General features: G+C 34.3%; 1 protein-coding gene across 1 annotated transcript in view; it reads left to right on the plus strand.

The window, feature by feature from the left end:
• Positions 1–10,188: 10,188 nt before the first annotated feature.
• LOC108772369 (receptor-type guanylate cyclase Gyc76C) overlaps positions 10,189–12,428 on the plus strand; it is a 72,153-nt gene continuing 69,913 nt past the window's right edge. Inside the window, 1 exon segment of the mRNA XM_018537889.1 lies at positions 10,189–10,617. Within this exon segment, the coding sequence (XP_018393391.1) occupies positions 10,189–10,617 (429 nt within the window).

Raw genomic sequence — 12,428 nt, forward strand, 5'->3', positions numbered from 1 at the left:
GTCTTAATTTAAAAACAGATGGTCTTGATCGCTCATACGCTGATATTTTAGACAAACTAATAAACATTAATTTGATCTAACTTGTTTGTGATCTGTTGATTTGTAATAACGGTCTTCATTATATCGTTGTACATCGTCATATACAGACATATTGACGATGAAATTTGATCAATGCGATTTCTGTGATATAATTGATTTTATGTCTTTTGTCGACCAACTTGAGGTAAGCTTATTGAGTATTTAATTTTTACTGTTTTATTAAAATTTTTATTATTAACAAATTTTTTAATGTAATTTTTAATTCTTGATGTATTATATAATTCACAGACATACTCAATTATTCGAACTAATGTACATACTTTCACCTGAAGAAGTGATAGTCTTGCCTCAGATTGGTTGTATATTACATACTGCGGGACAACATCATTGTTTGCAACTCTGAGTAATTTTTAATCTTATATTGTATTTGTCGCTGATGATGGTCCGAAACTAAGGATCGAAACGTTCGACATAATATCTATGTTATGGATTTTAAGATTGGATTTTTGCGCACTGCTAACAGCGTTGACTCTTAATAGCCTTTATGTATTTACTCAATTTTTTGTATTGTCTTTATTTAACTTTTTCCATATGTTTTCGCAATTCTTCTCTAACTACATCAAAATCATTAAAAAGGTGTAAGAAGCTTTAATTATTATTTGAAATAATGTGTACATACATTCTATAATCACCCGTTATAATGCAACACTAAATGTACATATCGGATTATTACACGATGCGGGAAATGGGAGCTTATTATTATTATAATATACTGCAATAATAATAGGCTTATTTCAGTTATCGGATTACGTATAATGCTAGGCATACTGGTTGATCGTTATTGCAATCATTGAACATTTGTAGTATATTTTAATTTTAAACCCCTGGAAGAATACGGAAATTTTTGGTCACATGTACATATGAGTGATTGTCAATTGTCTGTCAGTTTAATTGGAGCTTATTTTTTATCTTTGTTCCACGAATTCTCCAAACTGCAATAACATATCATTGAGCTGTCTGATATATTCTGCTAGTATCATTCGCATTTACCGATTTATCCTTCTGTTTAAACTCTTTAAAATGGAATCTCACCAAGAGTAAAAATTAAGCTAATCCTGAAAAAAATAACTTAATAAATTTTTAATTTCAAAAAATAAGATTTCACTCTTCAGAGTGAGATTTATTCTAAAAGTATTTAGACGGTATGTTTGTAATTCCTCATTCTATTTTATTTTCCGATTATTTCTATTTCTACCCTTATACTTTTTTTAATTTACTGACGCTTTAGTACTTCTTTCATGCTTCAAGGAATCTTTTCAAAGAACAACCGAGAAAACCAGAAAATTCTTTTTCTATAATAAAATTGAAGATAAGACCGTTTGTGTGAGATACACCTAATTCTTTTTGTGTTTCGTGCTAACAATTTTGTTTTCACACAAAATACAATTCGTTCAAACAATTGCATTCACAAAATATAATTGCCAACCGCTGACACCAATGTGTTCAGCGATTAGTTGTACATTGCAGTGACATTCGGGAGGAAATAACGAGAATGTCTCCTTAATGTTCTAGCATTTTATATGAAAAAGAGCTTCACCACATTCTTACGATAATGTATTACACGAGGAGGTAACCATTATCTGAAATATTGTCCCACAGATTACATGATTTCATTTAATTTTATATAATTTTATTTGATGACGAATAATTTTTCCTCACTATATATGCGGTCATTTGGTAAAATAAACGATTTTATTTAATATTACACAATTATTTCTTGTAATTGTCAGATTATATATCGAAATTTTATATAAATTTTATAATGATTTCAGAGACTCCGTTCCACGATTACATTAAGTGATTACCCCCTCGGTATTACATTGTACTCCGTAAACCGTTCGCTCACTATGTTTAACGTTCCGTTCTTCTCTATCGATCGCTTCTCTCAACGAGTATCAATTACCTATATTACATTCTGATATACCTATACTGCCAGTACTGCTGAAAATTTAGTATACGTGAATCTGGAGACACGGTAGTGTCTCGGCGCTAAGCTTTAGTATCCGTGAACTACAAATTTTCAGTACTGCGGCAGTGTAAGTCGAAATACAGCCTAAAATTTACATTTACATGTCATTTTTGTCTTATTTCAAATACATATATAATAATAGTATCAAACAATTAATCTAAAACTAAATTACGTTATAGAATACATCACACATTATACATATTATGTGTGTTCCGTCATTAAAATTATTGTCAGAATTATTATTTGAATTAAGATATTCCAAAAAAATTAAATTATATACACAATAAATTATTACAAGGCCGAGGAAATTAATATGTAACCTAAAGTCATTAATTAACGCTGTACTGGTACGCCGCGCCAGGACGAGATATTAATATCAATATTGCTCCAAAACTCTAATTAAATCGATCTGCAGCTTTGAGGCGTGAAGTTGTGAATGTCTTGTGCAATTTGCACGCGGTATCACTTTTATTCTGGCTACGTATGCCTTTTAAGCTAAGTGTAATTTTCATCGTGTATGCTACTAATATGTGTGCATAAGTATAATTTTATGATGATTGGACTTCGACTCTCGCAGAAAATATACAGAAAAATAATTGTAAGATTATCGCGATGCTGACTGTAGAAATTATGGTCGGGTTAACTAAAAAGAAACCAAAATGTGTTGTGATGACAAAACGGCGTAAATATTAAATGTAAATTTTATTCATCATTATTACACATCATCATCAATCAACAATAATCATTACACATATATGTTCACGTGAACATATATACATATACACATTAAATTTCTAATAAATTAATTGTTAGGCAACAATCTTTGAATTATGTAAAAACTTATTGAAATTCTCTTTTGTTTACAAAAACCATTTGTTATTAATTGAATCTACCCAAACAGTTGTAATAATAAATAGATTAGTAAATAATATAAATTCATTTTATACTGCCCTTTTGATTCTTGCAGAAATTATCAGTATATAATCAATTTATTATATATATTTATATTTATATATAATATTAATTAGCTTACATATTTCATTTTTGATGTATTTTGAATATCTTATAAATGAAACGTGAAAAACATGTAATTTTGTAAAAAAAAATTATATAACAAAAATAAACTTTGTGTTATAATGTTTCATAGTCAAGTGTTATCTCCCTAAAATGTTTTGCTCAAAAGTATCAAATTAAAAAAAAAATTTTGAAGCTGCTTTATAAAAATCTATTCAGAAATTTTATTCGCACAGAGAAAAAGATTTCCTTGTCTTTTTCCTCCGAACTATTTCTTCAGATTTAGAAACAGGAAATAATAGCAGGGGATAAAATCTGTCGAATATGCTGGATGGGGAAGCAATTCGTAGCGGAATTTGTTGAATTTGGCTATCGATGCCGGGCATGTGTGAACCCATACATTGTCTTGATGGAAGAGCACTTTCTTCTTCGTCAAATGAGGACGTTTTTTTCTTTAAAATGTTGTTGGAACGGTCCAACAAGGCTACATAGTAATCGCCATTGATCGTTTGCTTCGACAGAAAGTAATCGATATGAATTATACCGCGATACATTCCAAAAAACTTCTGGCCGATTTCACGGTCTTCGCCTTCTTCGGAGCTAATTGAAGTCCATTGTTTTGACTGTTCCTTCGTCTCGGATGTGAAATAATGGATCCATGTTTCGTCCACAGTAATGAATCGACGCAGAAATTCATCTGGATTACGTTGAAACATCTCCAAACATTGTTTTGAAATCGTCACACGGTCGCGCTTTTGGTCCAGAGTGAGCAAACGCGGCACCCAAAGCCGATAGCTTTTCATACCCAATTGTTCATGCAAAATTGAAAACACTGTGCCATGTGATATGCCTGTAGCTTCAATAAGCTTGCGCACTTTCACTCGTAGATCAGTCAAAACAATATCGTGGACTTTATCGATTATTTCTGGCGTAGCAACCTCAATGGACGTCCCGAACGAGGTACATCACATGTGGATACGACCACGTTTAAATTCATTCACCCAATTGTGTATACAGTCGCAAACGCTGGTGCAAATGTGCTATGAATATTATCCAATACGGCTTTGATTTCTTTCGGCGTTAAACCTTTCATATGTAAATATTTGATCACTGCACGAAACTCGTTTTTTTCCATTTTGCAAAAAGTACAAAGGTTGTTCGCTTTAATCGTCTATAGAATGAAACCTCTCGATGAATTCCGCTCAAAATTTGTCAGTAATCAGCTGAAATGCTACTTTGTCAAAAAGTAATGTGACATGACACTGCGAGTGTGACAGATTTTCTAAGAACTTATTGACTTGCCCTCGTATAATTACAGTCTGTTCATGCTTTATATCTATACCCTTTTTCAATAAAAGATTTTTCGCTCGTCGTAATGAACACCCAGGATTCTTCTCAAATATCTTGATAGTTTTGTCGTCTTTTTTCGTCGTTGACCGTCGGGGGTGCCACATTCCGGCAGGTCGTCGGCATTTCTTTGTTTCGTTTTGTAACGTTTCACCCACTTCCTGACGAATCCTTCTGACTTTTTCATATAGCGCCCGGCAGCTGCATACGACATTTTCGGTCCTTTCGGATGTGTGCAAAGGAACTCTGCTTCAAAACGACTTGCATACGCAGCTCATTGTGGTTATTTGCTCTGTTACAGTCAAAACAAGTCACATTATCCATATAACCTCAAAGCATTCTTCCGAACTGTTCAGAGAATCGGAAAAACCAAACTTAACATCTGTGCATCATCTATTAATGAAGTGCGGTACCGTACGCTCTTATTGAACAGACTGTACATGATGGTCGCAACTTTTACCACATTATAGTAATTTTAAATATAAAATTTTCTCCGTGTATTTACGTTAATAAGTACAATTGTTTAAATTTGAAACAATATAGGGGAGAATTGCCGAGTGCGTATCATCTATTTTTATTATAATTTCCATTTGATATTGATTATACGCAAATGAACAATAGAAATTGTAGTTTGAGGTTAATTAATTTCGGACGCTTATTATTATATTACATAGGTATTATTTAATGACTTCTTTTATTAACTTTAAACTTTTAATTATTTTCAACCACAAATTCAATACTTTAAAAGGAAATATGATTTCAAAGATCTATAGAGAGGCACTGTTTTGTATACGCAAATGAATATTAGAAATTACAATTTGAAGTTAATTAATTTCGGGCGTTTATTATTACATGTTTAGTTTCTTATCAGCAACCAATTAATTTGTTATGAGTTTTTTGTTAGACGATCAGTACACATTCAGCTCTCTCCTATATCTGTCTTAAATACCTTATTTCTTCGAATAAACAATGTCTATCTTCTACATACGCGCGACCATTTATACAGCACAAACATGATTGATATAAAACATATAAGCATTGTTCGTTTAATCTTATTTTTAGACGTATAAACCGTTGTTTTTCCGTAATTTCGACCAAAAAATGTAATGGTTGTTCTAAGAAAGCAACCATTTGCATAAAACAACCTCTATTCAATAATATATTTTGCCACTTTCAAATAAATAATTTGTTTCATTCTCTTCGTATTTAATGTAACCAAATAATATATTATTTGATTAAAAGATATTATTTGAAATAATAATGTTATTTCTGTCAAACTACATACATAATTCTCGAATATGAAACAACAAGTTTCATTCAAACAAATAATGTTTCGTACAAGCGTGTGTTGTTTCAATAAAACAAATTTTAGTCAAGCAAATAAGAATACACTAAATCCAAAGGAATCTGTTTTTCAATGCAATTACAAACGAATATGCTTGACCATAATAAAGTGATGAAGTTGTTTCGATATACTGATCGTGTAATACTCATATATTTCGCATTTTCATAATTTCAAGTTCAAACATGTCAATATAATCGACGAATACAGGTAAATAGGATTCTGAATGTCACATGATGAATTGTAGCCACACCCGGTCTTGTTTGTGATAGTAACATGAGATAATGTAGCGACACTAAAACAATAACGTGACGCAACGTCAAGAGCAGTCGCGATAATGGAAGCCTACGTGCGCGCATTTTGTACTACATATTCGTCTATCGCTTTACAATTTTTTGTAATGTAATCCATACCGTCACAATAATGTTTATAAATATCGTATGTTATAAGACATGCCGTTAAAGGTGATGTATTTCCGAGGTCGCGCGCGTGCTTCACAAGAGTTTCGTTCGTGCGTGCGAAACAGACGCGTAACGTTAAACTCGAATGGCAGAGACAATTCTTTCTTTTGGTTTAAATATCGGTATATTATCGTCACGATTTATACACGTCTCTTTTCTTATTGAAAAAAAGCATCACTTTTTTCTATTCTTATTTTAATATTCGCAAAATGACACCGTACGTGTTGTATCGATATAAAACTGATCTGTCGGAATTTTCGAGTGATATGTTTGAATGTATTTATGGTCTAATAAAAAAAAATTCTGGAAAAAGGGAGAAAAAAGGAACCGATTTATTCGTGTTTATGTAAACGATGTACACTTGGAATATTGATCCTGGATTGAATAAACACATGTACTCGTATAAACACGCATGCGTATTTTAGGTTTTTCTCCAATTTGTTGCATTGATTTTATGTCAACGGATAGTGTTAAAGAAAACGAAGGAGTATTTACAAAAAATAAATAAATAGAATAATCGCGATATGGAAAAACGGCTGTTTAACTAAGAAAAATTCATTTTCTTCTTTTGTTTTATTGAAAAAGTCAATTTCTACAATATTTTTAACACCTGAATATGCGAAAGAAACTAACTTTCACTTTTTCTTTTTAACTAAAAACAAATGTGATTTTTAAATGACGAAAAAATATGTGAAAAGATAAAAACGCAATTTATATACGCAAACTGTTCATACGAGCACGCAATATTCATTCAAAAATATGTTAGTTTTAAAAAATATCTAGATGGATATTATCTAAAAGTACATATTTTTTAATGAATATTGCGCGCTCGTATAAATAGTGATAGATAAAAATGTCCTATAAACATTTCTAGTTATATTGGTTCGAATATCTTTATCTATGCAGACATATAAATTTTGTCCTTTCGATATTCTTTTATTCTACTTCATAGCTACAGGATTTGCTTGCGCTTTTGCGTTGGATACTTATACTTGTTATTATAATAAAGTTTTCTTCTTTCCGATGAACATCACTAACAAATAATTTGTAAATGCTCGCAGCTTTGTGGCTTGTTTAACTTTGTAGCACAATCTAAACTAGGTCTTACCTCATCATTCAGAAATAATTTAGCCTAAACTGCCAGGCAAACATAAGTAATGTGTATGTTTCAACAAACAACGCTATTTTTAGTCTTTTATCGGCTTATATTTGCCTCGCGTATCAGTTACGTCTTTTGCGAAAGACCTGTTTAACTTGCGTTGTTATTAATAGAAAAGTTTTTTTCACGACGCGCGACAACTCGTTCATCGTGAAACTTTCGTCTCGCTGCGATGTTATCGTTATTAAAAAATCTATACAGAATCCTCGTAGCGTGCGCGACATAAATTTCATTTATGATACGACTTGCACGTGCGAGCAATAGAAGTGATAGATATTTTAACGAGAAAATATTTAAAAATATTCGTCTGTTTTAATAATAAGCGGTGCAATAAGGATTTTTCAATTCAAAAGTATCAGTCTTACGAATTATTGTGGTGACAATGGAAGAAACGCGGGCAGGCACGACCTTCGTCCAATGCATTTACATGCCTCGTATGTCCGAAGACCGCATAATATTCCGTAGCTATTTTTAGAACGTAATATGCATGCCGCGCGCGCATTAGCTGCCGGCATATCGTGATAAAACGACGAGTGTATATGAGTATGAGTTCGTCTACGTGGCTCGTCGATGTGATCGCGTTTTGAGATGTACGCAATCTCCTCTCCTGTTTACACGCCGTCTTCTCTTGATCACGGGACATTAATCAGTAATCATAATCTGTAATCACCTATTTGTAGATTTCGCGATTTCCTTTCCCCACGTAAATTTTGAAACTACAGAAATTCTCTTAACTTATTAACTTGATAAAGATTCGTTGATTGCGATATTTCTTGCAATGTGTCTGTTTCGCATTGTGCATGAATTTTTCACAAGAAATATCACAATTGATAAGAAAGATAAGATTTAAATTTTAAGAGAATGGTAAAATACTTTTTGTAAAGTATACTCATGAATACATTTGACGAGTGATTTTCTTCATATCGGCGTATCACGAGGCATTCTCCGCCGCATAGTAAATCCGACGCTAAAGATCCTAATTACATTAATCAACAATATATTAAGCAAATAACTGACTGTCGATATGAACACGTTACATTTGCGCGAATTGTCCTCAATGTACCATCATGTCTTAATAAATTCGTCTTAAATATCCAACATTATATTGATTTTGTATAGCGTTCTATAATTAAATTTGTTCCTAATTTTATAAAAAATTAGATAAAGAAAATATCTTACGATCATCGTAAATCTCGCATTTTTCTTTCAGAACAAAGCACGAAGCAGAGGAATTCTGCTAACTAACTCAAAGATAGCAAAATGATGAAATTTCTGCAAAATCAAATTATTTTTAACTCTCTCATAAAGAATCGCTTTTCTTTGCGGAACGATGGTACCATGAGGACAATGGCGATGAAAAACATACAGAATATAATCATTGAATGAGAAGAGTACAGGCCTCCACGCTATCTGTACAACGAATATATCCACGACGCAGAAGTACGAGGAACATACGAGCAATGACGTAACGTGGACCACGTTGAGAGGTCAACTATGTGGAGCGATAAAATAAAACAAAACGACAGTACAAAAATACCTATAACATGTACCTATAACGTAATTCGCTTTGTGAACATTAGTAATATTTGTAATCCGATTTACGTTATTTTTTTAATTAGTCGGCGGATTGAGTGTATCATCACAGTTACCCGCTATATCATACGCTGTATCATACGCGGGAACGGATACTGTTTCGAGAGAGGAAAAAAAAATACTTTTCGTGTTCATTTTACTCTAGTATTCTCGTACGCGACTTGCGATATAATACGATTAAGAATTCGGTAGCGGTCGAAATCTCATGTATTCGTTTCGCACTTTAATATTCGAATTAATTACGTAAGGAAATACGAGAACTATCCATATATAAGGCAATCGCGTGTTCGTTATATACATATAATAGATTGGTACGCAAAAACTATAATACACGTAATGATTAACATTAATAATGTTACTACTTTCTTACGGCATTGAATATAATATTGACGAATCGTAACGTAATTGTTTATTACAAACAACATGATACAACTTCTAAAAAATGTCAAAAGACGTTTCTACGTCGAAAATCAGAGCTGTAGTCTACACTGTAGAGTATTTTGTAATGTAATTGATCGACTGTGAGAGAGAGTCAGCAGTCCGAGTCGCGAGCTTGTAGTGTGATTACGGTTTTATTGTCACTACCGCAGTAGTGTCACTACCAAGCACGGCCGGTTTCACGCCTGTGATTGTCACCACAGAAATTGTATCATTCGTTATGCATTTAGTATACAGATGGATATAAATACATTCAACAGGTTCAACTGCTCCGAAATACGTAGATAACACGTTTCGAAAGCTACTGGATCAATAATTCCGACGAAACATATTTTCTACAGATATAAATGCATATAACAAATTTTTACAATAGCTGCCAAATTTCTATTAAAACTTTTAACTAATTTTTCTATTTGATATTCTTTTATATTCAAAAACATTAATAGAGGTATTTCATTAATATCTGTTGCAACGAAATTTTAATTTAACGTCAAAGTACTAAATGTCCGCGTGTAGCATACTCCAATCTTTTAAGTTATCATCCAGTAAATAAAATTTAGTTTCGCGAAAAACAATCTAAATGAATAATAAGCAACCGCTGCTTTTCCGTTATTGTTTCAATACTTTTTCATTTCAAGAATTATTCATAGACTGATATAATGGTCTTAATGAAAAATTCTCTTAACCGTTTCATTCGATCATCAAATTCCTTGGATTTTTCAGGTGAGCGGGAGGGAGGCGCCGCTGACCGGTGACGGCGGCGGCCATGCACTCTGGCCCGCTAGTCCAGCCGAGCTATCGTAGGCCTCTCCGTCGCCAGTATCTACACCAGTTGCATGAACCCCAGCTTCATCGTGAATGCAACCAACAGCAGCAGCAGCAGGAGCGTTGTCTATCGCACCTGCTACCGCGATCACGCGGTCACGGTTCGCGAGCTCTCCTGGTGCTGCTGCTACTAGTTAGCAGCGCTCTGGTCTTAACTCAGGCCGAAACGCCGGAACCATCGGCGGCTCCAACAACTGAGTGCATGCGGACATCTACCATCTCTCCCAATAGAAATCTCTGGTCAAGAAACAACGATACAGCCATTCAACCGGTAAACTTGACCATCGGTTATCTTCCGGCCATCAAAGGTGGTCTCAAGGACCGTCAGGGTCTCGCTATTTCCGGCGCCATAACCATAGCTCTCAACGAGGTAAAATATACAGCTGTCTTATAGCTAGCTGTCAGATAATAGCTCATCATTCCTCTTGTAAAAGTATCCGTGGTAGAGAAAAATGTTGTTTAGCGACAAAAGATAAGTCAATATATAAACCTTATACCTAATAGCATTGTTTTTATAACTCGTTTAATATTCCTAATTGTATATCAAATTATTTTTTAACGTTCACTTGTTTTATGCAAATGTAATAGCGTTTCTCACTGTCAGAGCTAGTGCACACTCAGTGTACTTTAATGTCTCTGTACACAAATCGACGTAGAAATATTGTTTAATAAAAATAGAAAAATTAGTAAAACCGTAAAATCTTTAATATATTTTATTGTGTTATTTGACAAAATAGACAATAGGCCACAATTTTATCAATTGAGATATCTCACTTTAACATCAGATTAGAGTAACGTATAACAACTTTAATGTGCACTGAGTGCGCACTAGCCTTGCCAGTGAAAAACGCAATAAGAAATTTGCTAGAAATAGGCGCGATATTTTTCTAATGTTGTCGCTTATTCTTTTACACAAATCTATATGTCTGGTACAGCACGGTGCGAATCCTTTTAGAATCGAGAGTAGTCAGGGTTAACCGCAACGTCGAAACCTGAGTCTGAAGAGACATCCCTTCCACTTCCTCGAAATTTCATTTTCGACATAATTTTCGTTTCGTAACCTTGTTCCTTTTCCCGAGACACATCCAACTTCCCGTCCATATTACATATTACAGTTTCTGCGAAATTATAACGTGTGTGTATATGTAAGATGGAAACTAATTACCCCGTCGAAATGCGGAACGTAATTCTTCCTATTAAGCATGTCTCAAAAAGGATTAAAACATCATATGTTATCAAAAATGTGAATAGTGTCTTATGCTCTGCCATCAACTATCGACACTCTAATCGCAAAGAATTGTCTACGTGGATTGATCAGAATGTTTAAAATTCTAGATTCTAAAAACGACAGTCAAATTGTTCTGTTATTTATACGAGAAGCGACTTGATGAATATATAATAACGAAATCTTTGATAAATCGCGTGATAAGAAAGTGCACGTAGCTCGTTTTGGTCATAGAAATACATAAAAAAGATAATCATCGCTGAAAAGGCTCCGCGTGTAGATAGATTTGCATTCCATCCATGGAACTTTTGGTTCCCGTGGTAGCAGTATTTAATCGATAATCTAACCCCGAGATCCATTGCGAGAAGCTTCCTCGATTATTCAACCAACAACGAGCAATAATGCCTTGTTTTTTTTTCTCTTAATCCTACCTTACAGGCAGGATTGTCCGTTGTCCCCCTTCCTGCTTTAGAATCCTCGATAATTCATTTTATGGATCCCCTTCCCTTCTGTCGGTCCCTTTCCCCCGTGTATCTACGGGAAACCGTGCGACCGTTTTCGCCCCCGGGCGTACTACAGGTCAGACAAAGAGGGATTAAAAAGAGAAAGGTATATCTAGCCCCTGCTCGCTGCCACCGCTATCGTCATCGCCATCACCATCGCTACCACCACCACCATTACCCCTACCATCATCTCTACTACTTCCATCATTGCCGCTGCCGTCATTACCACCATCATTGCAATCGTCGTTGCAGGGATAAAAGTGACCTGGAAATTTCCTCTTCGATGGACGAATGAGCGAACGCAGAAAGGATCGGGGAGGGTGGGAAGATGCGTCGATACCGCAAGGATTTAAAAATAAATACAAAACCGGCGTTATTCGCCCACACTTGCCGACAAAAGCGGCCGGCGCTCTCTCTCTCTCTCTCTCTCTCTCTCTCTCTCTCTCTCTCTCC

This window comes from Cyphomyrmex costatus, unplaced genomic scaffold, assembly GCF_001594065.2.
Source record: "Cyphomyrmex costatus isolate MS0001 unplaced genomic scaffold, Ccosl1.0 scaffold187, whole genome shotgun sequence".
In the NCBI taxonomy this organism is placed as follows: Eukaryota; Metazoa; Arthropoda; class Insecta; order Hymenoptera; family Formicidae; genus Cyphomyrmex; species Cyphomyrmex costatus.